The 27,929-nt window shown below is 41.1% G+C and overlaps 3 protein-coding genes and 1 long non-coding RNA gene across 7 annotated transcripts in view; 1 reads left to right on the top strand and 3 right to left on the bottom strand.

The window, feature by feature from the left end:
* The window catches only part of tns1b (tensin 1b), a 164,869-nt gene extending 154,236 nt beyond the window's left edge, over positions 1 to 10,633 (bottom strand). For 2 of the 3 annotated variants that reach the window (XM_044217965.1, XM_044217968.1), the window contains exon 1: positions 10,290 to 10,633. In XM_044217965.1, the coding sequence (XP_044073900.1) occupies positions 10,290 to 10,388 (99 nt within the window). In that variant the 5' untranslated portion in view covers positions 10,389 to 10,633. The remainder of the gene's footprint in view (positions 1 to 10,289) is intronic. The other variant, XM_044217993.1, reaches the window with a different exon arrangement.
* Positions 10,321 to 26,539, top strand: LOC122886092. 2 transcript variants are annotated; one of them, XR_006380256.1, is made up of 4 exons: positions 10,321 to 10,448; positions 12,038 to 12,144; positions 25,831 to 26,019; positions 26,197 to 26,539. It is a non-coding gene; the product is annotated as an uncharacterized LOC122886092 (long non-coding RNA). The 2 variants fall into 2 exon arrangements; XR_006380255.1 differs by having other exon boundaries at positions 25,831 to 26,539.
* LOC122886090 (sterol 26-hydroxylase, mitochondrial) lies at positions 14,768 to 22,913 on the bottom strand. Its single transcript, XM_044218005.1, has 9 exons — positions 22,657 to 22,913; positions 21,910 to 22,091; positions 20,524 to 20,723; positions 20,022 to 20,219; positions 19,049 to 19,212; positions 18,389 to 18,555; positions 18,143 to 18,224; positions 17,650 to 17,850; positions 14,768 to 15,656 (listed from the first exon to the last, which is right to left on the bottom strand). The coding sequence occupies exons 1-9, from the start codon at positions 22,894 to 22,896 to the stop codon at positions 15,525 to 15,527; spliced, it is 1,566 nt and encodes a 521-aa protein (XP_044073940.1). The 5' UTR covers positions 22,897 to 22,913; the 3' UTR covers positions 14,768 to 15,524.
* Positions 23,855 to 27,924, bottom strand: LOC122886091 (mitochondrial chaperone BCS1). The gene is made up of 7 exons (XM_044218006.1): positions 27,211 to 27,924; positions 26,897 to 27,036; positions 26,556 to 26,750; positions 25,871 to 25,934; positions 25,578 to 25,750; positions 25,177 to 25,294; positions 23,855 to 24,169 (listed from the first exon to the last, which is right to left on the bottom strand). Exons 1-7 carry the CDS (start codon positions 27,528 to 27,530, stop codon positions 23,917 to 23,919), a joined length of 1,263 nt encoding a protein of 420 aa, XP_044073941.1. The 5' UTR covers positions 27,531 to 27,924; the 3' UTR covers positions 23,855 to 23,916.
* Positions 27,925 to 27,929: the final 5 nt, after the last annotated feature.

Genomic DNA, 27,929 nt, shown 5'->3' with positions numbered 1-27,929 from the left:
TTTGGGTAGAGTGAATGAGTGCCTTCGCCCTTTGTTTGGCAACTATATGGGATCCTGTGAATACTAATCTCAGAGTCTAAAATGAAGAAGACAGATGGCAGGTGTTAAAGGATTGGCTACAGTAGAGCTTAGTGGTAATATAAGACACAAGACAATCGCACAAAATGACAAGGAGATCCCAGGAATGTGCCACAAAAGTGAAAGTGCAGAGGAAGGAATGTTATCCAGTGAAGTGATAAGTAACAGTGTTGCAGTGAAGGGAGCTGCTAACTGATGCTGCAGCCATTAAAACAGCTTTCTCGGGACTTTATCTAACTACAGACTGGTAAATCCATTAGTTATCTCTGACCTTTCAGAACAGATAAAGTATAGCAGCGAAACATTTTGAGTATGTTTTTTCCTTAAGTCTGATGTAATGCTTATATATGATGTCATTTACAATGCAAATATTGTATCTAAGTTAAGAGCCATATATCTCATTTCTGTATAGAAATAACTCCAGCAAGCATTTTCTGAAGGATGCATTAGACTTTAGTTACTACATATGATGAGGTTTGCGTGACATTCATCAACTAAGAATCTGTACACATTTCATGATAAACACTTACAATACAGGTCAAACTGGTGTCACAGCTGCCACTTCACAATGGTTTGGACTTTGGACAACAGGGATACGTCATTTCTGTGAGTGCACTAACTTGTTATGGAACTAGGAATCAATCTAGCTATCCTATTTTGTCAAGAAGTATGTAACTTGCATACCCATGGAAATATTAGCCCCTAACCTGAGTTGGTTCACAGTTATTAACAGCTCTTGACAACACAATACAATGATGTGGAGGTATTCAGGCTATTTTCAGAGTCATGCCATGAAGGCTTGCCAGGGCAGAGAGGCACGCAGAAGGCAAAGAAGTAGCAGATTATGTTCTCAGAACTTCTGTGACTAATGTAATGTAAAATGAAGTGGGCTTAAAGGGTAAAACCTCTCAATTTAGGTAATCCAATATGCTATTCTTGCAGTGCGGGAAAGTCCATGTAGAACCTAAGAAAGTAGGTCTGTGTTAAGAAGACTAGAGGCTTTTATTCTTGATACCTTATTGCTGCTGTTATTTAATCCTAATTGCTGGGTGAGCGTTTGTAATGAGAATGTTACATACAGTTGCCTATGTCTCCATGTACAGTTAAAACAGCTACATCAAAAAACACAGTAAAACAACATGACACAAGAGCTATACTGATAAACCAATCAATATTAGCTTATTGCTGATTGGTATTGATATATATGTCCGCAGATAAGTAACTCTCAAATATCAAAAATCCAGTAGCAGTCAGGCTATACATGTGACATTTTTGTCACTAAATTACAGTTCACTGTAATGTTATCCGTGGTGTAATGTTGTGAGTGATCAAACCCATATGAATGTTGAATAAGTTATTGGTGGCTGTAATCCTTCCTCCTGATACTGGCCCTGAAGAGTGTAAGAGATGGGGGATAAAAACTGCAGTCCTCTGTCTGAGCAAAATGCATCGTAATGTTCATCCAAAGGCTTCAGGAGGCTTCAGCACCCACAATTAAGTGGGTATCTTACAAGGTTGCACTCTTTATAGTCACTCTTTGTGTTACTGTCCCTCCACTGCAGCTCGGCAAAGAAACACTGTCCAGGGTGCATTTTTGCATCACTTTCACTGAAAGGAAAGGATCCCTTCACATCCAGTACAGACAGGAGGAATGATTACAGCGATCAAGAGCTTTTTCAATGTGCATGTGGGACTGTGACTGTTCTTTTAAGACTGATTCATTTTTATCTAAGCATTTAAATAAAAGTTAAAACTAGATTGTATATCCTGGTGGTATAGAGTCTGTTACTACTCACTGATTAGGATCAAATTAAAATACCAGACAAATCGTGGTTCTTCATCACGCCGATGACTTAAACCTACAAACAAAATTCCATTTATAAAGCAGCCCTGATTTACAGCACTGCCTTCAATGGACTAATACAAGATATTACAGGGATAGCCACCTAAGTATAAAAAGATATAACTAAATCTGACAAATTCCTATCATCTCATATTATATATCATTTTATCGCCCTATACACATGTGAGGAAAAAAATAGAATCAGTACATTTTCAGCGTAGGTGTGAACACAGCCTTGGGGGTACCGTAAATAAACTCTTAGCCTGTGTATATGATATAAATGTGTGGCACACCAGTGACGCTTGTGTCGGATTTCAGGGGCATGCAACACATGTGTGACATGAGGTCCAAGAGTGTGATTTAATTAAAGATTCCTTTGCCTGGTGCATAGGATGGGACACACCCGCTCTCATTAACAGGGATCAGGACGGGAACGTGGAACATGTGCCGTTTCTTTATGGAGGGCTGTTGAGTTTCTATTCCCGTTCTACCAATAATAACGTGACAAACTTTCTCTACAGAACAATAAACTGTTGTGTTCCCCTTGTGTTGTCTTTAAGGCACGGGAAACACACAAAAGTATCACACATGTAAAAGAGTTATGTTTCTTCAAAAACATTAATAAATGCGATTGCATGCATCTCCATCGCCTTGGTCACTAGCCAACGATTAGTCTTATCCAATCCAGTGAACCCTTTACGTTCTACACAGCTTTGCCTGTGACAGTGAGTAGTCTATATGTTATGTTATTAGACACTATATTGTTTCATAATGCCCATTACGTTTCCTCTCCCAGTCCAGTGAGAAACCACATTCCAGTGCAAATACCTATGAAATTCCTCCACAGTGGAATGTCTAAGGGTGCAAACCTATCCTTTTAAAAACCAGTGAGGGCGAACTAGCAACAATGATCTGCCTCAGCTTGTTACAAGCATTTGTGCAAAGTAGAGAAGGAAAAAAACCTGGGGTCTCTCTTCCTGTGTGTATTCAGCGTAAATGCAGCATGTCAAAAGCGGGATTTATTACGTCCCCAAAGAAAAACATTCTCCCGATGATGAAAACATGATTGGGCGACCTGGGTAGCCCAGCCTAACTTCTGCTCCACTGTCACAGTAATTACCCTTGGAGCCCTGTGGCATCCGACCTTGGTGAAAAAAAAGAAGAGAAACGAGAAGAGCCACAAATATCAACAAAAGACACATTTTGAGGCGAAAAGGATGCGACCTGGGAGAGCCGAGCTCCCTGTCCATCACTCGGAAGTGTTGTGAATGGCTACAAAGGCCCCCAGAGTGAGACTTTGTGGGATTTGGACGTTGCCAAGAGCGAATGCCATATCGCCTTGCCAAGTATTAGGGAGAAGACAAGAAAATCCCCCCACACGTTGAGAAATATCAACAAAGCTGCAGCATAAAGGCCACATTCACGGGTACACAAAGCCATGGAGGCTGGATGGTATAGGGCTAAACGGAGTGTATTATGTTGCACTGATGCCACAAGGTCTGAGGCAGAGGTGGAAGTTAGGCCTCTGCTTTACATTCCAAGAAAAGGGGCACACAACCGTGACTCTGGGGAAAATACAGTTGCCCTGTGCCTTAATCTATCATTCTGACTGTCATTCTATCCACTGTGCATTGCCAAGTGAATTAAAGCCACTTTAAGAAGCTCAATGAACGCCTTTTGTATCCCATTATCTTCTTGTTCCACAGCTTTGTGGGCAACGTTACGCATCACCGAACCAGTAATGTCTTGAAAGGCTGTTTGGAAAAGAAATATCCGCTCATCTGATTCACACATCCTTTGACCAAGAAGCACTGAAAGTGAAGGCGTTCACTTCCAAAATGGATAAAAAAGGCTCAAAATTTTAGATGAGTCCATGCTAGCTGTTGGCTCAAGCTGTAGAATTCCTTCTCAAATTTGGCAATTTAACACTGCAACAATCTTTGCACTGAACATGTCACTCTACATTTACACAAATAAACGGACGTATATTAACACTACATTTGATATTTTCATACTTAATGGTTGGGATTTTAGGTCATTATCTGGAGCTTGTGTCAACAAACGTCTGATGGACTGAAAACTGAGACTAAAATAAACTGAAATATCTCAGTTTCTGTGAATTTGTCTCTTGAATTCAATTTGAATGGTATTTTATTAATCGCAAAGAACTTTGTGAATGCATAATTATTTCTTTATCATTGTAAGCACAATGGTCATAACTGTTTCTATTCCTCCATATCTGCTCTTTCACACTGAAATATATTCATACATACATAATCACGAATGCATCCGAAGCTGATACTGATACTTGATAGAAACTGCTCTGATCAGTGATTTTGTTTTTCTTCATTCTCTCCATTTTCTTTTTAACTTATGTGACTGCTGTGCACAAGTGTCCCATTAAGTAATTGGATCAAATTATCCAATTACTGGGAGGTTTGCTGGGAAGGATGCAGAGTAGCAGAAAAGCTTTTAAAAGGGTGCTAAATGATTATGATATTTGCTAATGAGAGCTGGTTTAACCTGCTGGGAGCAGCATGTGGGAGAGGTTCACCACATCAAGACAAACAGATGCAGGTAAGTAGACAATCAAACTGAATGAAAATGAATTCAGCTTACACTAACTTTACTCACAAACAGCGTCTTTGATAGCTTCTCATATTATCTGAATCCTCTACATATATAATCGTCAAGATAAATACGATGCAGCATATTCTGCCCAGACTGTTGTGTGGAGAATAGGTGTATTTAAAGAAGCTTCCTACTTGGAAACAAAAATGCAAATGTCTGCAAGAGGTTAAATTCTTGTGTGCATGGGCATTAAAAGGTAACATGACAGGGGTAAACCTTGCTGAGGCATCACAGCCCTCTCCCGGGTCAAGCACACACTAGGCACCTTTCCGCAGAGGAACACACAGAGAGGGTCTTGTTCTGCGGCCCATGTGCCGGTCACTGCCGGCAGGTAGGAGTGAAATGATAGGCCTCCCCAGAGACGCAGCACAGAGGACACACTGTTTCCCCACAGCTAAAGCATGCACTGGAATGCAATATGGGGCGGCAGGTAACTTTCAGTTCACCGCATACCTTTATCAAAAATCTTTAAATCCCAGGAAAGCCCCCGCCTGCCGTCTGACACTTTGGTGGGAATTCAGAAACAGGCTAGCTAGAAGCTGGACTTGACAGGCATCAAACTGAAATGAGGATTAGTTTGTTAAGGAGGGACAGTCTGCGGTGTTACTCATGTTGAAAGTTTGCTCGTTATTTGAAACCCATTGAGGGCTGGCAAACAGATACCCGTCCTATTTAATATTGCCTTAAAATGGTAGTTATAGTTACCATCATGCGCATGTGCAACATTAAAGATAATTCAACTCCTAGTGTGTAAGTCATTAAAAAAGACCTTTATGTCTCTTTTTAAAAAACATTTAGCCTACTCGTACCACTTTACATTGCAGTCTACATTCAGGCACACTAACAACTGAGCCTGTTCTCATGTAAATATGAGCTAATTTGCGCAAAAGGGGAATGTCTGTGAATGATTTTTTTAAGTAAAAGAAAAAGCAGAGAATTCTAAAGGAACTTACAATATAATTACATAAATACCCAAATTCCAAGCAAACATGGTTTCAAATATTATACACTCTGCATGTACACAGAAAACTATAAAATAGCAAAAACACGTAGAAGAGAACCAGACCAATGCCAGAACCTACAGAACTGACTGGTCCCACTGAAAAATTCAAAAAGGAGGAAAAAGAGTTTTGAACCACCTTAAAAGTCTAGTTCTCCAGTCGCCCCCCCCATTCTTGTCAAATCCCAGAAGAGAGTCTGCTGTAACAATGGCACAAACAACTAAAAATGAGTATGTTGTCTGGCCCTAAAAGGAGACCAAAAGTTTGGCAGCAACTCACTGATCAGAAACTGAAAGCAGAGCCAAATCCTGACCAAACGCAGGCTCCAAATACCTGAAAAACCTGCTTTAATACTTGATTATTTTTTTTTTAACTTTAGAGATATAAAGTAGATCCACATACACGTCCCCAACATCTGCTGATCCACAGGAAGGAGGGTTGATTATGGAAGCCAAGCATTAAGCAATATTTTTTACATTGGATGAAATAACTGACTGGAAGGGTCAGTAGTATGTAACGCTGATCCCACTTTGAGCTTACTGTTTCAGTTATCCGGACCAACAAAACCAAACCAATGCTGCTTCGTACAGAAGCGTAAGCGGTGGCTGCTCCCAGCACAGGAGCTAAAACAAGCTGTGTGTGTTCAAGTGTTCACTACCTGCCCAGTGTGAAACAGCGGGGAGCCAAAGTACACAAGCAATAGTAAAGGAAGTCATCTAAACAATTTGCAAGCCAAAGTGAGTCAGCCATTTTTCTACGATGTTGGTGGACCAAACAAGGGCTGGACATCACTGGTACTGGACTTTCATTTAACATGTGGCCAGACAAGAGGACGCATGTGTTGCTCTGACTCTGCTACACAGACATGTAAGGAGATAGTTCCTAGCAAAAAACATGAGCCATATAAAACTAGCTGCTCTCTTTCTGCCCTCTAATCAAAAACTGCTAAATACTGCTTTATATTTAATGCATACCAACATGTGTCAGTGCTATCTTATGATAAACATTCAGCAAAATTGGTCAACATGTATAAGTCCCGTCCACTCTTAATTTATTTCTGGTCTTGGTCTGCTGAATATCTGAACTCCTATGGTGTGTTCTGACTGATTTTAAAGCAGTGTGATTACATACCAAGGCTTAGGGCCTGTACAGTCGGTATGTTGGCTTTTTCGACAGAAAAAGCATTTCAACAGTCAAATATGGGCAAATAAAACAAGGCGATTCATAATTCACATTGTGTTCAGTCTGAACATGTAGATTTAGATTGTGTTTCGCTCTCTTGACCAGTTACTTTTTTTACATCGGCTACTCATCACTTGACACTGGGATCACTATCAGCTATTCTGAGCTAATGTGCTGGGAGTGGCTGCCCAAGGTTTTATATGGGGTGGGAACCAAAACAATGAACTGATCTTGGCTAAAAACTCTCAGTGGGAATGGCAGAACTAACGTTCACATTATGAAGTGCCATTTTTAGTTTAAAATAAGAAAGCAAAACCCATTAGTTGTGTTTCTGTAAAAGACAGTATTCGCCAATGTGTCCCTGACAGGGTCAGCTGTACCAGCTCCATAGTATAATGCATCATCTTCATTCAGTGCCAGTCTTGTGTCACGTGTCTTTGCAGTCACATTGTGCGTGAAATCTTCTGTCAACTGTCTGTCAGCCCATGGACTGCCATTACACAACAAACCCTAGATTAGATTCGATTCGATTCAAGTTTATTGTCATTACACATGTACAAGTACAAGGCAACGAAATGCAGTTCAGGTCTAACCAGAAGTGCAGTAAGCAAGTGCAGGATATAAAGTGTGTGCATAAATGCAGGATAGAGCAGTAAGATGAAAATACTGACAAGTGGTACTGTGGACATTATATACAGATGGCATTACTATAAACAGAAGTATACTGATGGATATGTACAGTAATGAATTGGACTTGGCAGAACAGCAGTGCAATGAATATTAAGTAGTGCAGTTTATGGAAATAGTTTGCAGTGCAGTAGATGAGTTATTGCAGTATTCAGTACATAGTACTGGAGACTGGAGAGACACTGAGTCTCGTGATGTACACGCGCCGCCATCTTGGTCTAGAAGATGCGAATCACAAAGCGCACATTCTTCCTGAAGCCTATTCAAGATTCCCTCATCTGGTTCAAAGTCTCGGTTGTGTATTTTGGTTTTACATGAGGGTTTTACTTTCTGGCCGATTGTTATCGCTCTTCAAAGTTCTGCACCACGGGCCTCCCTGAGCGCTGCTGACAGGAGCAGCCAGACTCGCTTCTTCATCTGGGACACAAACCACAGGCATCACACATACACAAGGAGCAATTACCGCAGGAAGCAATTTCTCTGCACCTGAGAGTTCCTCCGACACAAACATCAGCACGAAAAAAAAAAAAAGCAAATGGTATGCAAAAAAAATGCTAGAGTAAGCACAGCATTTAGCAAGATAAATAAGCTCCAGAGAAGCAATGCATTCTACGCACAACAGTGCCTTTAAGATAAATCAGTGAACACTTATAGTGCTTGGTGACTGAGTGATTCAAATTCTGACAACACGAACTGTGTCTCAACCTCAGTCTTCAGCCAGGCCACGCAGAAAAGCAATGAACAGCGACACATTTTTCAAGTTTCTTCTGAAAAGCTCCTTTTAAAATCATAAGTGAATGCTGATTGTTTATACTCTGCACGAGCGACGCTTGGCTACTTCACTTGAGTGACTATTTTCAACACTTTAGCACCACTTCATTACTTCAGCCACAGCTCTGCTGGCAGAGTCAGGGCATTCATTTCCCACAGCCTTACACGCCTTGGTGCCAGCTGTTTGTCTGCGCCACAAGTCAGCGTATCTGGGAAAAGTCACCCGAGATGCCTAGAAGTGTCTCTTTAGTGTTACTTCTAGGCAGCACAGGAATTATACTGGTTAATAATACAGTATTATGTCTGTGCTGGGGTGTGCAATAATATGTGTGTATTATTTCAGCGATAAAAGGATTTTCCATCCACATAAATACTATACAAGGTGTCACCTAGACCAGTGATTCCCAACCGGGGGTACCCTAGCTGGGTACCTGGAAAGATTGTGTAATAGCTCAGATAAGAAAAAATAGAAATAATGGTTGGATAAAAGAAAACACCCACATATTGTATTTAGGAAAAGAAGAAACAGCCAAATAGGATATTTCAATTAAAGCATATTTACTGTCACAATAGCCAGTAAACTACCAGCTGCATTAGGCCGACTGCACAGAACACGCCTCCCACCAACCTCAGTCAGCTGTAAAACCTTATCGATTGCAAGAGCGTGAAAACCAGTTTGCCAGTGAGCAGAGAAGTGGAACTAAATGGCTAAATGAAACGGATACATAGATGAAACATCCAGCTTCCCCAAGTGGTGGGAGTATAAATTTAAACTTGGCCAAACCTTCTGAGAAAAAGACAACAAGAGACCAAGCCTAAACATCGATAGGTCCAGGATCACAGTGTCTCCACTTTAATGTGATTAACAGTGTTAAATAACTTCCGGTTTGAAAATCACTTCAGATTAACACATTTGGAACAAGATGTTGATGAAGGCGTACTTGAGCTCATCTGATGGGGCTGCAGGGGTACGTCACACAGAAAACGTTGGGAAACCCTGACAGCAGCAAGAAGCACCGGAAATGCACATAAGGGCATGTCGAAAGAGGATAATATAGGAGCTTGGTTTTAGTGAGCAGCTCTAGACAAAATGAAAAGGGACCTTAAGTAACTACAGTGCATCATCAGTGCAAACCGCTCTTAAAAGTTGTCATATTACGTTCATTCTACAGCGTGTCCACTCTGTACCGGTGTTTAAATATTACGCCACAGCCTTGTGGGTTAATCTCACACTGTCAGTTCATTTTAAACAGCCAACCCAATACCACATTAGCGCTGTGCTTCTTTATCTAAAAGAAAAATATATATCTAAAAGTGTAAAATGAACTCTGATAGGATGGATACATATAAACACAAGCAAAGTGCTGATTATAAAAAACAAATCAACCTGACTGGTCTGCTGTGTGAAGTGAGGTTTTGGGTCAGACAGAGGTGTGTGTGGGGGGGGGAATCTGTGCAGGTCACAGGTCACTGATCACATTCCACAAATTGGGCTGCAAAGCACTATTATATTTAACAATTTATACAAATCTGACCAGCCAACTAACCACCAGAGACACACCAGCAGAGGGTAGGAGGCAGAAAAAGTTACCTCCATAGCAGCAGTACAGGTGGGCTCACTGCTGATGATCCCTGTGCTTTTGTCATGGAGTGCAAGCATGACTGAACTTGGACTTTTCGGAGTTGCCCCTGGCAGTCATTATCATGAATGGTTTGCCTCATTCACTCACAGCAGCAGTGCTTGAATGCCTAATGTCAAAGCAGGTATTAGACACACAATGTACCTGGATTGATGGCTGTGTACAAGCTGTTTCTCACTTATGTAACAACCACTGGCTATATTCAGGTCTTCCATTAAAACGTGCTTATTCCTGCTGTTGTGCTCTTAGAGGACTTTCCCTTGACTCAGTATATTTATGTTTAGTTTGTCAAGTGGAACCAAAGGTCGGAAATTCTTATCTGAATCCAAGTCCGACATAAAGAAAGTCAATATAAAGCATGCATATATTTGCCCCGTCTGCACAAACTCTACTGTCAGCGCGTGTTTTGACGCACGCATCTGCCAGCCGCGCATTTCTTCAGCCAGCAGTTCTTACCTTTTTCAGGCTCTCTTTCTTCTCCTCATCCTCATGTTGGTGAACAGGCATTTGCAGAAAGTCCTCTTCACAGCAGATGAAGCTCACTGTGCATCCCATCCGAGCAAACCCAGAGCGCACACGTCCAAACCCATTCAAAACTTCACGCCTCTGCTGCAGGTAAGTATTAGGACTGGATTCCGCTCCAACAGGCGACAAACGTCATAGAAACGTGCGCAGCCGATCTGGCATCACTGCGTTAGTCAGTCGAGCATTAAAAAGGAGGGTTTTTAAAGAAGTCTCGATGCTTTTCCCGCACTTGTCTTCAGCCAGCAGGCGCTGACTGCCTGCCACAGTGAGGGGAGGTAGACACACTGTGGAGGACAGACAGGTAGCCTGCAGCGCGGAAGGGTCTCTCTCCCTCTCTCTCTCTCTCTCTCACCTTTCCATTTGTGTTTTCTTATGGCTTTGTGATTGGTGGTTCAGGCTGCGCGCGCAAACATTTTAACCCCCCAACTAGAACAAAATCTGTCAAAATGCTCGATTTGAATGATTTGGTCCTAGACACTGCAAAAGAAAAGAACTATTTTCTCATGTGTTTTCACATCAGTTGGCGTGTCCATTTGGCCTAAAAGTCCACATGTGTCCTGGGCTCACAAATGACCTCCAGTTGCAGCTACTTCACCAAACCACTGGACTGAGATCAGTCGTTGCACAGTGCAGGAATCCCTATGGTCGGAGTAGCACTGGTGAAGTTCAAGGGCTTTGCTCTTTTCATGCAGTTATGCCGACCCCTGCTGAGTGATTTGTGAAATAGTAGTCAGAAGCAATACTACCAGTTTTCTATAGGGCTACATTTATCTAAGTTCTACATTTGATTAGTTTGTTTGTTTTTTAACCTTTTTGTGTTTCTATTGCATGTAAAGATATAATCCAAGCTTTGCAAAGGTGCATCACTAATCATTGTGATTATTATTACTACTGGTGCCCCATTGCCCAATGAGTCTTTAGTCTATTTTCTAACATTCATTCAGGACTAATACAGATAGAAACAAGGAGGGAGACCGTCATATTAGTAGGCCTTTTTCCAGTGGTGGAGGAGTGCGTGGATCCTTTACTTAAGGAAAAGGAACATTACAGCAATGTAAAACTGCTCCACTACAAGTAAAAATCATTCAAAGTAAAAAAAATACATAAGTATTATCAGCAAAAAGTACTTAAAGTATCAAAGTAAAGTAAAGTTTTACAAGCTTATCTAATATTAATATGAAAAGCAACTTGTAACTAAAGCTGTCAAATAAATGTAGCGGAGTCAAAAGAACAATATTTCCCTCTGAAATGTAGTGTAGAGTAGAAGTATAGCATATACTATATATAAGTAGCATAAAATAGAAATACAAGTAATAAGTACAACTACCTCAAAACGGTACTTCAGTTGGACCAGGGATGGTGCAATTACATGCTATGCACCTTAGACCATAAGGTCAGTTGTATATGGAATGCTATTTAAGTCAATATTAACTAAATAAATAAATAAATAAATATGCCTATGAAATAAATAAATGTGGCAATGAAATAAATCCAGAAATAAATAAGGCAGTAAATATATAAATAAATGTAAATATAAATATGTTCAATAAATAAATACAGAGGTTTTTATTTTATAAAGGATGTTTTCAACGGACTACATTTATTTATTTCAGGGGACTTTTATTTCCTAGTGCCACATTTATTTCTCAGCTCTTCTTATTTCCATTTCTTATATTCAGATGAACGGGGCGTGGTTATCGCACAGATTCAGACCAAAGCAGCAAGACCGAACACAGCCTCTGAGACCGCCGGAGGCCTGGTTGACGACAGGGAATACAGTACCGAGGTGGGTTTTTTTTGCCAGGTTTGGCTCCTGGCACCCCTGGCATCCTGCTCTGCCTCGACTCTCTGTGATTTACAAAGTTTCCTGCTGGACAGACAGCTTTACCTTTTGCTCAAGTAACCGCTAACTGGTAACTGTCATAAGCTAGTTAGCTCAGCTAGCCGTGCTGCTGAGTCCAGTTCCGTTGCCCGCTCCCACCAGCATTCATTTCTAAATACTGACCATACGTAACCGTACTTGAGACGCTACACATAGATATTGCAGAAATGGCTAATACAAAATATTGTCATTAATCTTAATCCAGAGTTTGCAGAAACAAAATATTAATGTTGCTTTTTGGTCAGCAGCCAATTCGAAAAGGTGAGAACCTGTAACATGTAACAAACTCTCCTGACATGTTTCATCCAGTGGCATGGCTATAGACTGTTCTCACAGCGGACGGTGGGACTTGTCGAACACAGGTGTAACTAATAACATTAGCGATGGCTGCAGTCCATTTAGGTGTTCCAGTGACAGGGCACACCAGAATGGAACAGAGCCATCATTAAAGTTGTTAGGTACACCTGTGCTTTTCTAGCAAAGGTCCAGTCCTTCCAGAAAAGAGTTGTTGTTAAGTTGTATTCATTTCTTCAGGTGAATTGTCAGTTATGTTATTTAGTGTTTTAGTGGTGAGCAGCAGTATGTATTCCGTCTTGATGTGGGTTTTTAGTAATAACAGAAATAGAGTGTATATATAGTGTTGTATACATGACGTTGGCATATTTGCTCATAGGAGGTTATTATCCATCATCTTTAAAATGTTGGCCTCCAACTCGCTGACTTTCAGAGTAAGTATTTTGTAGAACACACAAAAGTCTACAGTAAGGAGTGGAGGGATGCAGTTTCTAGAAAACAGCTTTCCTAAGTTCTGTCTATAGCTGCCTCTCTTGTTTAACCCATGTGTCCCATTCATGCCTCTGGAGTCGTTGTAGAATTTACAGTGGGTACGGAAAGTATTCAGACCCCTTTAAATTTTTCACTCTTTGTTTCATTGCAGCCATTTGCTAAAATCAAAAAAGTTCATTTTATTTCTCATTAATGTACACTCAGCACCCCATCTTGGCAGGAAAAAACAGAAATGTAGAAATTTATGCAAATTAAAAAAGAAACTGAAATATCACATGGTCATAAGTATTCAGACCCTTTGCTGTGACACTCATATTTAACTCACATGCTGTCCATTTCTTCTGATCCTCCTTGAGATGGTTCTACTCCTTCATTGGAGTCCAGCTGTGTTTAATTAAACTGATTGGACTTGATTAGGAAAGGCACACACCTGTCTGTATTACACCTTACAGCTCACAGTGCATGTCAGAGCAAATGAGAATCATGAGGTCGAAGGAACTGCCCAAGGAGCTCAGAGACAGAGTTGTGGCACGGTACGGATCTGGCCAAGGTTCCAAAAGAATTTCTGCAGCACTCGAGGTTCCTAAGAGCACAGTGGTCGCCATAATCCTTAAATGGAAGAAGTTTGGGACGACCAGAACTCTTCCTAGACCTGGCCGTCCAGCCAAACTGAGCAATCGTGGGAGAAGAGCCTTGGTGAGAGAGGTAAAGAAGAACCCAAAGATCACTGTGGCTGAGCTCCGGAGATGCAGTAGGGAGATGGGAGAAAGTTCCAGAAAGTCAACTATCGCTGCAGCCCTCCACCAGTCGGGGCTTTATGGCAGAGTGGCCCGACGGAAGCCTCTCCTCAGTGCAAGACATATGAAAGCCTGCAAAGAGTTTGCCAAAAAACACATGAAGGACTCCCAGACTGAGAAATAAGATCCTCTGGTCTGATGAGACCAAGTTTTTAACTTTTTGGTGTTAATTCTAAGCGGTATGTATGTAGAAAACCAGGCACCGCTCATCACCTGCCAAATACAATCCCAACAGTGAAACATGGCGGTGGCAGCATCATGCTATGGGGGTGTTTTTCAGCTGCAGGGACAGGACGACTGGTTGCAATTGAAGGAAAGATGAATGCGGCCAAGTACAGAGATCCTGGAAGAAAACCTCTTCCAGAGTGCTCAGGACATCAGATTGGGCCGAAGGTTCACCTTCCAACAAGACAAGGACTCTAAGCACACAGCTAAAATAACAAAGCAGTGGCTCCGGAACAACTCTGTGACCATTCTTGACTGGCCCAGCCAGAGCCCTGACCTAAACCCAATTGAGCATCTCTGGAGAGACCTGAAAATGGCTGTCCACCAACGTTCACCATCCAACCTGACGGAACTGGAAAGGATCTGCAAGGAAGAATGGCAGAGGATCCCCAAATCCAGGTGTGAAAAACTTGTTGCATCATTCCCAAGAAGACTCATGGCTGTACTAGCTCAAAAGGGTGCGTCTACTCAATACTGAGCAAAGGGTCTGAATATAATAAACACTTTTTATTTTTATTTTCTGTCAAGATGGGGTGCTGAGCGTACATAATGAGAAATAAAATGAACTTTTGATTTTAGCAATTGGCTGCAATGAGAGTGAAAAATTTAAAGGGGTCTGAATACTTTCCATACCCACTGTAGTTTCACAAATCTGTAGTTTAAAAAAAGCTATTAATGTGTTCATACATACAGCAATAAAAGATTGCTCTACAGAGGCATCAAATTACTGATTTAATTCATTCAACATCTTTAAGTGCAATGTATTTTTTAGCAATAAATACAAAAGATACAAGGCTTTATTGTGCTATACAAAGTGAAACCATATGGTTAGACATGACATATTGAATTTGCTATGAAAGTAATCAAAATGGAGTTGATTCACATTCATTTCACACATATACAATGAATGCACAATTCAAATGCTTTAATTAGATTCTTGCCTACACAAACTGCAAAATACTGATTACAAAATATTATTTTACTTTTTATTACAAGTAGAAGCTCAGATGACTCTTCACCCACCTTGTCTAACTACAAAGACTAAAAAAGTTTCCATGAAATCCATGTAACCACAATATTACTGTTTTCTCATCTCATTCTTAGAAAAGCATGATGTTCATCTATGCATCCTGCAGGGTCTTGTCTGTGTGAGCAATAACCACTTATGTCATTTTTATGACACTTAGCATTCCAGAAGTGCTCAGTGGTTCATCAGTTGCTTCAAAATATTGAATGGCAAATAACTTTGCGTATTCCTTTATATTTTTTTGCAAATAATATATAGCATTTATAAAAGTAAATACATATAAGCTAAAAATGTGCATTTTATAGTTACACTTGCACTTTTTTTTACAGCAAAGTTTTCAAACTAAAACTGCTACTTCTGTCTCACTTTCTTAATATATCAGACAGACATTCTTAAAAGCTTTTCATTCATATGCAACACTTGCATTCAAACCAATCTGCAAAAGCAAATCAAGCTGCGTTTTCACATCCTCTGTCCACAAAGTGTAGATTTAGTGGCTGGTCTGGTATCAGAACAGTGCGGTAGATGCTTTTCAACTCTCCCATTGTGGGGTCTGGTTTGACTTCAAACAGCCTGATTAGCTGGAGGAAAAAGAAAAATGTGGAGTTACTGAAATCTATTTATTATTAGACCTGGCTGAATGAGGCCATGCCAACACACTGGCCTCCTAGTTTTTGCATTGATTACACAGAAACTTGTTGTTGGATAACTTTTTGCCCATGGGATTCACTTGCTTACAAGTTGCTGGCAGCGATGTTCATCTTCTGTAACTTTAAAGCTGCACTAATCAATATTTTCACATTAACAATGGTTAAAATGACTGTGTGAATGAATGTGTAATGTGACAGGCAAGGCAAGTTTATTTGTAGAGTACATTTCAACAAGGCAATTCAAAGTGCTTCACATAAAACATAAAAGCAACATAGGGCAATATAAAAAGACATTTAAAAAGAGTTAAATAGAAAATTAAAAAAGGGATCACTCGTAGTGACGAACCAACAGAGAATTATCACCCAACTCTGCAGTTCCCCTCAGCTCTTCAGAGCATTTTAGCATCTTTCAGCTCATTGTTTTGTTTTTTTGTTTTTGCCAATGTGCAGCTAATTTCTCAGATCAAGGACATCAAACTGTTTGCACTGTTAAAAGGCTGCAAATCATTCTGTTCCCCCCTACATACTGGAACATCTAGCCGCTAAAGAGCCAGATATTTTTTTCTCAGGAGTTTGTAGAGACCAAAACAGAACTTAAAGGAATACTGGAGTTCAATTTGTCAGGTGGCCACAAACACAACTGCATGGAAGCTAATATAATGCTCTGTGTCTGCTGGATGTGTAAAAAGGTAACTGTTTGCGAACATATTGGCCATAACAACTTAATGTTGTGGTAATATGTCATTTGCTTTTCCGCTGCCCTCATGTGGCCAAAACAAAACAATTAATGCAGCTTTAAAGGTCCAGTGTGTAGGATTTAATGTCATCTAGCGGTGAACTTGCAGATTGCAACCATTTGAATACCGCTCGCCTCACCCTCCCCTTCCAAGCGTGTAGGAGAAACTACGGTGGCCGCGAAACTCGCAAAAAATGTGAACGGACCTATCTAGAGCCAGTGTTTGGTTTGTCTGCTGGGCTACTGTAGAAACATGGCGGTGCAACATGGCAACCTACATGGAAGGGGACCCGCTCCCTCTGTAGATATAAAGGGCTTAGTCTAAGGTAATGAAAACATAACGATTCGTATTTTCAGGTGATTATATACTAATGAAAACATACTTTTTATTATTATATTCCATTGTGTATTGTCTTACTCTTTGCGGTCTAGCCAACCTTTTTACGTTCCTTTGGTAGTCTTTGATTCCAAAAATTAAAGGTCATGAAAACTTATTTTCACAATCAACTTATGAGGGATGGGATCCTACATGAACACACCATTTTCAGCCAAATTAAAACAGTTTTGATTTTTTCACATTTTTTCTGTGCTCTTCTGTTTTGAAGTGGGTGGGGCTCAGTTGCCATGTAGCAACATTTTAATGATCAAACACACCCACACAGTCCTGATGAAGCAGATCAACTGAGTTTCTTAGAGTTGATCTCTTAATAAATAATACCTAAAGATGTTTTTTTTTTTTTTACTTTGATGTTTCTTCTTTAGTCAAGAATATTTAATGTTATGGAGAAATACTTAATGAAGTTAATTGGTGTGAGTGAAGAGGATGCAGAGGACAGGGTTAGATGGAGGCACATGATTCGCTGTGGCGACGCCTGAAAGGGAACAGCCGAAAGGAAAAGAAGAAGATGGAGAAATACTTAAGATTTGAAGCCAAATTTTCAGGGGCTTTAACAGGAATATTCTTATGCTGTGCAAACAAATAAATGACCAAATAAAAATAGTTATCTTTCATTTGTGTGATCAGGAACTCTGACTTCACCCCAAAAGACCCCCTTTTTCCATCCACTTTCCTCCAACGTCCGTGCCTGGTTTCAAAGCAGTGTTTTACTGTTTGATAGCATCAAGCTTTACATCAGATCATGTGTATTCAGTAGATGTTGCAAGGGGGTTTTCACACTTGTCACTTACCCGAAACAGAACCATATACATCTCAAGCTCAGCAATCCGGCGACCGACACAGCCTCTCACTCCGAAGCCAAACGGGATGGAGCCAAAGGGGTGTGGCCTCTCACGGCCGTCACGGAGCCACCTCTCCGGCTTAAAGGCGAACGGCTCTGGGAATGTGTCCTCATCGTGACTGATGGCATAGTGACAAATCGTGAAGGCGGTCTGGAGAAACAACAGTCAAGAAATAAAATACTGGAATTCTGATCTGATCTTTATTTTGTTGCTGTGTTTGCAGGCCAGTTTTTTAAGTTTTAGAAGAAAACAGTCTTACTTTAAATAATATAATTAGTAGGAGTAATACAAGTTATAGTTAGAGAAGTCAATACCAATACTAGACTTGAAACTTCTACTAAACATTACAGGGTTTTCTCTTTGCAATATAATGAAGATAGAAATACAAGTACACACAAAACAAGTGCAAAAAGTCAAATAATGGTTAAAAAAGCAGACCCACATTCTTTGAAAAGTGATATCCACCAATGGCAACATTCTTTTCTGTAATGAACCTTGCATTTATAGGAACCACAGGATACATCCTGCAAAACAAGAATGAATCATTTCATTTCATTGGGTTTAGGCTGGTTGTTGTTGCTGACTGGTGCATGAGAAGTAAGAATAGAAACAGACAATGTGTGAACTTTTATGAAGTGGACCCTGGAATCTACATCACCTTCCCAGTAACCTGTCTAACTAGTCTCACCTCAGTGCTTCCTTAATAACAGCCCTTAAATACGGCATTCGAGTGACCTCCGCAGTGGAGGGGATCCGGTCTGCTGGTACCAATGTGGACACTTCATTGTAAAGTCTGTCCTGGATTTGAGGGTGCATGGACAGCAGGTGCAAAGTCCATGTGAGGGTATTGGAAGTCTTGACAACAAAAGAATGTCATTAAGTAAACAGGCAGAGAGATGCATACCTGTACAAATACATACCTCACATGCATATACAGGAGAAAAATGTGGAATTTGAGTAGCAGCCCTGCAGCCCAGCTTATATTTTGATATTTCACAATGATGAATTTTCAGAATGCCGCTTTTAATAAACCAGAAATAGCATGAAATGTATTCAGGATGAGTCATAGCACGGCTAAGGTGATTAGGTTTTTATCGGGGAGATTTCCTGAGGCGTTTTCATCTTCTTATTCTACAGCTTACAATGTAATGGACGTGAAAAATAGGGAGAGACAGAATAGCATGCCACATCCAAACCCGAGACACTGATTTAACAGTGTGTACCACAGTCACCTGAGCCACCACAACACATCTTTTTTAGTGGACTTTGGCTTAAAAACCTGGCTCGAAAAGAAAAACACAAAAGAAAACAAAACATTCTGTAGGGATTGGTACAGTATCACATTTACCGTGTCCACTCCAGCTAACAGAAGCTCAGCGATGCTGCCATACACATCTTTAACGCTCATCTGAGTGTTCGAGAGGAGGTATGTTAGGTATTCGCCCTCCACATCCCGGTTGTTGTCCACACGCTGTTGAATGGCCTCCATCTTCTTGTCAATCAACTCTTTAGCTAAAATAAGTGCAGAAATTGTTTCATTTTAGTATTCACATAAATGAACTCCTAGTCTCACAAAATGTAAAAGAAATTACTTCAAAGGTAAATAGTTTGACTTTTGAGGAATTATGCTTATTCAGTTTCTTGCCCAAGATTGATACCACTCTCATGTCTGTACGCTAAAAATGAAGCTACACCTAGCAGGGAGTTAGCTTACCTTAGCATAAGGACTGGAAACAGCTCTGTCCAACGGTAACAAAATGTGCCTAATATACCACTAAAGCTCACTAATTAACAAGTTATTGTTTAATCTGTACAAAAAAAGTGTAAAAACAACACACGGTTTTACCGGGGGTCGTGCGTGGGTAAGCTAACCGTCTGATCGTATCGATCTTCTCATATAACTGGCAAGAAAGCGAATAAGAGTTTTTCCCAAAATGTTTAACTTTTGCTTTAAAGGAGAGTTGATCAATACTGATACTAGTATTGATCCTGATATTAAACAATAACCTTTCTTTTAGTTACTCAATTGTGCATTATGTCCACAGTTTTATCACACTTTACTTCACAGTACACACTTACTTACTTACACTCACATACTTAAAAGGCGTTATGCACATACGGTTACTGTTGCTTCTGTCAGTCTGTCTTCATTACTCAGAAATGTGGAGCAACAGAATAGTGGGAGCAATACTTGTTGAAGTAATAGTAGCACTAATGGTAGTAACGGATCCATAACAATGAAAATAAAGACTCTGCAATCTGCAACCTCCAGCCAACACCTCAGCTGTCACTCAGCTGTGTTTCTCTCCTTTCCAACTCACCAAAGCTGAAGATGCCCTCCCAGCCTGCAATGTAGCGCCCCCAGTAGGGCAGCAGACTGCGGCTCCACATGGGCATCAGCACCACAGCCAGGCTGTTGGAGAACATCTGGGCGATGGCGTTGATGAAGTCTTGCGTACCTGCAGGGATTTTCTCTTCCAGACACCCAAGCCTTGTCTCAAACAGTATGGAGGCAATACCTGAGTGGCAAAGGTTAAGATTTAGGATAAGAAAAAGAAATGATCAAGGACCTATCTGCAAAATTGTTATCCCTTAGGTTTAGTTGAACTCAAAGTTAAAAAGTAACAAAAATAGCAACCATATTATTTGAATTTCTCTATTTAATTAATCAATACCAGAAAACAAAAAAATCACTTGATTTGAATTTTAACCTTCATTTTAATCAGTGCATAGGATTTACATAAACATTCACAATGCCCTTGGTTCAGCACTCAGCACTACCTGAGTGTGCAGTTTGAACTATCTTTCAGGTTTTCTACACACCCTCTAGTGAAAAACGATAGAGCTCATTGGCCATGTTGGTCACCAAATCTCCTGTGGGGCTGCACTGACGCAGGTAGATGATCCTCTTCATGAAGTCTGTAACCACGTCACTGATAATGTCACCGTACTGTGCAGAGTCCTTCGGATGCAGCATGCGCTTGTTCAGCACCACCCTCAGGTTGTACCACTTCTCCCCCTCCCTGGGAACAGAAATACAGTCACAATGAGGAACAAAAACAGAGCTGATAAATATTTGTTTATGCTTTAGGTTTCCAAACATGTGAGATTTGCATTCGCCCATTTGTTTGTAATATGAATGTCAAAATTGACTATTTGCGACAATCAAATATAGACAGCAGAGATTAGTTGTATCCGATGTTGTTGTATCCGCATTTTGACAGACAGATAATAAATCCGACTGGTATGTGCAGACACCAGCAGGAAGAATGTAGAGGTGCAACCAGGGTAACTGGCACCAACACCAGAATGATCCTGTAGATCGCATTGTTTGTTACATAAGAATTCAAACCACAAATAGAAGTCTAGAATAGCTTTAAGATCTAAAAGGCATAATCCATTAGCTCTCCCGCTTTGGAGAGTTGGACATCTGTGTGTGAAATAATTTGTGACAATACTGCACTATAACAAACAAGATGCAATCCAGTATCACACAACCAAAAACAGCAGCCTCAAAAGCTAGCCTCAACAGCTCTGTGACACCTTACCCTAACATGATTACTCATCACAGCAGTTATAATGAATAACGCTTAATTTCCTCAAGAGTATTATTATTATTATTGTTCTTGCAGAGAGTTAGATGATAAGATAATTAACAGCTTAGCTTAGCATAAAGACTGGAAACAGGGGGAAACAGCTAGCCTGGCTCTGTGCATTAACTTCTGGAGTCTCCACTGGTTGCCTGCTGGCTGGAGCTTCAGACATGAGAGCAGTATCAGTCTTCTCATTTAACTCTCAGCAAGAAAGCGAACAAGCATTGTTTCCCAAAATGTGCAACAATTCCTTAAAAACAAATCTGGCAGCAATATAGCAGTAGATATTCTTCTTTTGTGTGTTCTTTTTACATAAACACATAGCATACTCTTCAAGGTCTACTAGCTTCTTTTTGGAGCATTTTACCACAACTAATGACCCTCATTAAGATAGGCAACCCAATAGGCAAAGACTGTTGGGGATTTAATATCAACCCTCCAGTCTGAGAACAATCTCTTTAACACTAGCAGGTCACAAGCAATCCATCCCACTCACATGACAGGACTTTGGCATGGAAAGCATTTCAGGTTTTACAAGTTATTGTGGCGACAATAGTCACAGGGAAATGGGAATGGAGCATTGTTGTGCACACTATACAGTATTTGGCAGTCTTACTCTGTGAAAGGCCCATAGCCGAATCCTCTCATATCGCGATACTCTTTCCACAGGGACATGTCTCCTCGGCGGGGGAACTTCTCATCGTTCCTCATGAGTTCCTCCAGCAGCTTTGGAGTGTTCACGGACACTGACTTTAGTCCGTCTCTGTATATGGGCCCGTATCGCTGCTTCTCATAGATCTGATGGTAGGCAAAGTGAATGCAAGATAGATGAGCTATTAGAGAAACCTGTGTGTAAGCAATCTCATAAGGCATGAGGTAAGAAGAAGAAATACATATAACAACTTATATAATAACTGCTCCTCAATAACGGCCTTTAACGTGTTAAAATCAACAAAGTTTGAATGTCCGTCCCATCAATCAAATGTACTGTGTTGTGTAATAAAAAAACATACACTGCACATTTATAAAGCTGATGACCAGATATCACAAGTGTGAGCAAATGACTGAATGCTGTACACCTCACCGAAAGTGGTTCTGCAAGGAGGGAAAACAATCCTCTAGCTGTTGTCTGGGGGGGTTACTATGGGAACAAAGGTAATCCAACCAGCCTGACATTTTCTATTATGCATTGTCACTGGGATCACAAATAACACACCCTAGTCCCTCCAATAAATGATCAAAATTGTCAGCAGGCAACGCAGATTAAAACAATCATGCATCACTGTGGCCTAGACCTGCTGAATATGCATGTGTCTGTGTCATCCAGAGACCATGCAGAGCAGCGCACCGCAGCCTGCCGTACCTGTAGCTCATGCATACGGTTGTAGAAACCCTGAAACACCATTCTGTAAATCAGCTCCAAGAAGCTGACACGTGGGAGGTCCTCCACTGTCCGAGGCTTGTCCTGGAAGGCAGAGAGGGTCCCCGGGGGAGAGGAGGCGCTTTCCATCCCCCTGCAGCAGACCCGGGCCACAGCGATAGGGCACGGCAGCAGCCAGCCGCCATTCTTCCGCATGACACTCCGGGACAGCCATGCAGCCATGACGAGGGCAGAACAACAAATACACTGGGCTGCTGTTACATTTAAGAGACTAGCTGAGCAGGGAGGGGCCGTGCCACGCAGAATGTTTAACCCTTCCAGCACAGCTATCAAAGATTAGCCAGGACCAAGGGCCATAAAGGGCCATTCCACCCATTCATCTGTAGTTTCAGAGTGGTAGTTAATGTTCCTGATAAAAACCAGAGATTAGAAAGAATATGAAACAAGAGATTCAACAACACAGTAAATTGTTCAAACATTAAAGCTTGTTGCTTTTCAAATCTGGAACAATCTCCCTCAAAGTCTCAGTGAAGCCAAATCAGTGCACATTATTAGAAAGCATCTAAAAACATTTGTTTTCTTTGGTTTGTACTTGATTATCTAACTTTTGGGCTGGGCACCTACTTCTTGGAAAGCACTTTGTAACTTTTGTTTTGAAAAGTGCTATATAAATAAAGTTTGTCTGCTTCAAATGTAAACGTAAGTGGTATTCCCACAGTACATACCCAGGAAAGCACTGGCTTTGTAGGATTTCTCGTGTGGTTTGAAACACCTGCCAATCAATTTGGGAGTTGGAGCAGGACCTTGTCCTGTGCTGGGTGATGCTTTTGTTGACATGTGGATTACGGACTGTGCCTTTAAACCAGGCATGTGGACAAAGAACTATGGGCTGCTGGTTGCAGATGAGAAAAGATTTACATCAAGGCATGCTTTGCATTCTGTGTATTCAAACATGTTTTAGGGATAAATAACATTCTCTGAACTTTACTGCTGCCCATTGAGCAGGCTGCAGTCCCTAGCTCTAGGGCAGCCCATGATAGTCCAAGACGGGGGGAATGTGCCTTTCACATGATGGAAAGCACTGAACAGAAATGTATTTATTTAGTATCAATCATATACTCCATATACGTTTATGGCATCACTGCACATCTGTCTTATTAATACCAGAACTTCAACTGGAAATGTTTCTCATGTTTCTCTTTATTCAGTAATCTCCAAGTATCCAAACACCTTCCAATCCTGTTAGTCTTTTATTTGGGCAACATTGTCTATAGATCCTGCAGGGTCCATTTTATGCAGCAGAAAGTGTCCTTGCACCTGGGCAGGGCTGATCTCAGAGTGGGTGGCCAGCGCACGCTCCGCAAACCGCTCCCCCTCAGAGGCAGGCTCGTCTGGGTAGAACCGCCAGAACATCTGCGTAAGCTGCCAGTGAGTGCAGTGCCCAATGTAATGCTTCAGATCAACACGGCCGGGTCGGATCAGTGCTGCGTCTAACCTGCGTGCAGAGATTACAAGCAAGACTGTAATTAATGTCACTGAAACTTCTAATGTATGTAAAACTCACCAGTGAGACGTCAAAGAACAGATTTAGGTAGCCATGAAGTAGGTTGTAGTGACCATTTTAAAAAGGTATTAATGTAACTGGGTAATTATAGTTTTATTATTAGTTTAGAGTTTACTTTAACTTTAAATTAGTTTAAAGCTGCATTACTACGTTTTTAGGCCACAAGGGCTAAACACAACATTGACATATTATCACCTTATAAAGTTGTTATGGCAAATGCGTTAGCAAACTGTTGCTTGTTTACACATCCAGCAGAAACATTAAGCTTCGTGCAAGTCCAACATTTTGCCTCCTTTTAGCTCTATTTTGGTCTCCATCAACTCTCAAACCGTATCTGTCCCTTCAGCTGCTAAATGCTCCACTATGTTCACCAGCTAGTCACTAACTTTGTCTGTCTGCCATTTTTGGGTGCTGGGCAGGTAGCATACTTTGGCATTTATCATTGTTTTTACTGAAAACAGCTGCTGTGGCTGCAAACAGGGTTCATAAAATCAAATTAATACTTTACTGCATCTGCGTCATTCGCCACGCAGCCCAAAATATGTTTAATGGATTTCACCTCCTTTGTAGTTTTATAGCCTAGGTAGTATTTTTTATTTGGTTTCAGTTTTTTTATATCATTTACAAAGGTGTACACGATTGGTAGAACTGACCTAGGTGCAGCTTTGAAAAGGGTTCATTAACCAAATAGGGTCTAGCTGCTGACCTTCTGTGATGTTGCTGAGGGGCCTTTGTGGATGTCTTGACTTAATTTAGTTTTAATCATGGTCACTAAGATTAGCAACATAAAATGAAAACCCAGTGTATACTTGCATTTAAAGACAAAAACAGAAGCTATTTTCTCTGCTATTTGATTTTTGCTCTCAATTTTGACTTAATTCGAAGATGTCTTCCTTTTTTTGTAAGTACTGTACTTACAAATTCTCTTCCGACAGTACCTCTCAATGAAGTTGGTGGTCATAAAAACTATTCTGGCCTCAGATGAAGCCACTCCGTCCAGAGAATTAAGCAGGCCACTGAAAGTCAGTCTTCCCATTCCCTGGTAGGCCAGAGGGTCTGGGAGGCAAAGAGGAAATGGATTTTAAAGTCACCCTCAAAAACAGAATGAAACACACAGTCTGTCTGAACAACCACAGCTTTACAAGTTAACATAGTAATTAATTCTACCACTTATACACCCAGCAGTGTAAGTTGATGAATTAATTAAAATATCTCATAAGTTACTGTAAAAAGAGGAACAAAAATGTAATTTCTAATCATATTGGTAAAGTAAAAGCCCAATTTTTAAGTTCAACCTCTTCAACAACAAAATCCAAACCCACTGCTCTCTGCTACTTACTCTCTGTGGGAAGCAGGTCTCGGCTGACAAAGGCTGCATCTACATCCTCTAACAGTATGATGCTTTGCTGCGGTGCCACGCTCAGGAGGTGGTTCAGACGGTCATCTGAAAGGGTTCGGTCACTCAGGCTCATCAGACAGATGCTGTAGCCCAGCTCGCCTGCCAGTGCCGTGCTGAAATATGAGGGGACACAAAGATGGAGATGAAATTGCACACAAGTACTTGACATGCTGTCTGTCTTTCAATCACACAGATTCTAAACAGGAAGGGGAGGAATTCAAAAGCACACTCACATGAAGCTGCTTTTTCCACACCCCGGGGGGCCATACAGCAGATATCCTCTTCTGTAGGGGATGCCTGCATGGACAAAAACAAAACATTAACACTCACACAGATGACCATCGGCGAATAAAATTCCACCACATTTTGCTTTTCAGAAAAGGTAATTTAACAAAAAAAAATTATTTATTAGGAACATTCTCGCTATTTTGCATGTTTTAGTTTTTAACTACAAATCGTACATATGTTACATCACTGCTATTGGTTTCAACTTATTCCAGTACAGTATGAAAATCAGCTTACAGATGTTTATTTTCTGTGTTTTTGTTAACTTTAAAAGGTATGTTATTGACCCCTGGTACTGCAGTTGTGAGCTGGAACTTCTTTGAAAAGTGAAATGATGCATTCACGTGCATGTGGGAAACTGCACTTGCACAAGACTCCAAAACATTTGGACAACTGCCTATCTCAATCCTCACATTTTAGTTTCACTGAATGCCCCAACAAGAAAGACTTTTCATAACAGAAACGGCCTGCGGGCACAACACCTCACCTCGCATCAATAACCGTCATGATAGGAAAACATAAATCATATAACCAGGTAATATGAATTTATATGAAAATAAAACACTCAAAGACAACTTCCATATACACTGAATGAACGAGTTCGAGCCCTTGACTAACACCAGGAGATTCTACCTCTGTCTGTGTACCACTTGGGGTTTCCGATGAACTCCTTCACATCATCTACGATCCTTTCACCCACGCCAGCCTCCAGGACCACAGAGCTGAGGGGTCTGCGTCGCCGTGGAAACCCAAAGGGCCTCCACTCTGCACCCATGGCTGTGTACATCACTGTCCGTCCCTCTTCCTGCTTCAGAGCCAATTCTCTTGCTGCAAAACATGATTGACAACTGCTCTAAATGACCTCTAAATGGCAGACGACAACACAAGTCAAGTGTATTGCAGCTCTCATATAGCAAGCCTCTGTGAGATACGTATGTGTCAGATATATACTGTAGACCTGTGGAAACCTTTACCTTCTTGTAAGATGTTAAAGAAAATTTGTCTGTCTCTGCCTAAAGCAGTGAAAGTTACAGACTCCCACGGGGTTCCAGTGTGCAAATCCACCATCTGCTTCTCTCTGGTCCTCTCCACCCTGATCCACTTCCTCCCATACCTGCAGACCACAACAGATGACAGTGTCAGAGGTTGTACTGGTGACAGAGAGAATGGTATTTGTTGAGCAGATTAATAAATGTACAGCTTTAAAAATGGGGTTTTGAGTTTGTTAAGCGTATCGGTACAAGGCTGAACTAGATTTAAAGAAGTATATTTAGAGAACTCTTCTGACCAGATAATGTGATTCCCAGGGCTTGGGTGGAAGTCAAACTGCGTGTGAACCCTTCCACTCTCATGCGCCAGGTAGGAGGTCTCCACGCTCAGGTGCTGAGTGTGCTTGGCGTGCTTGGTGATCCAGCTCAGCAGCCAGTGGTAGCTCTTATCCCTGCTGGGGACCTCCAGAGTGATCATGTAGTTCCTGCGGAAGAAGACCATTCCCACCTGGGCGCTTTTCCTGGCCACTGCCAGCGCTGTCCCAACCCCAACCAGTCCAAACCCAGCCCCAAAGTATGGGTTGTCCTTCAGGCTGTCCAGAAAGTCTGACAGGGGCATGTTGCTGATATATGCACACCCCCAGTGGAATCAGACTATATGGTTGGTCTAACACTTTGTAGACACAGACCTACACACAAAGTGCAAAGTCATTTGATCTGTGTGTCAGTCCAGACTGTTTGGAGATGTATGATATCCGTCAGTAGCTGAAGACCTGCTGCCAAGCTGGGAATCTTGCAATCTCACGTTAATAACAGTTGTTCCTAGTTGCTATTTAAACATCTGGTCATGTTAAATAATTAGCTAATGTCCCACTAACTTGCCCTCTTTGTCTTCTTCTCATACCGCTATCTTGTAGGCTATCGTCGTTTCCAGTGTACACCGTTTATTTGTAAATAGCACTGTTGAGCTAGCTAAAATCCACCTGCGTGCAGTGTATGGATGTGGCGTAGTAGTGGC

The sequence above is a fragment of the Siniperca chuatsi genome, linkage group LG12 (genome assembly GCF_020085105.1).
Source record: "Siniperca chuatsi isolate FFG_IHB_CAS linkage group LG12, ASM2008510v1, whole genome shotgun sequence".
NCBI classification, from domain to species: domain Eukaryota; kingdom Metazoa; phylum Chordata; class Actinopteri; order Centrarchiformes; family Sinipercidae; genus Siniperca; species Siniperca chuatsi.
This window is presented reverse-complemented; position numbering and strand designations above follow the sequence as displayed.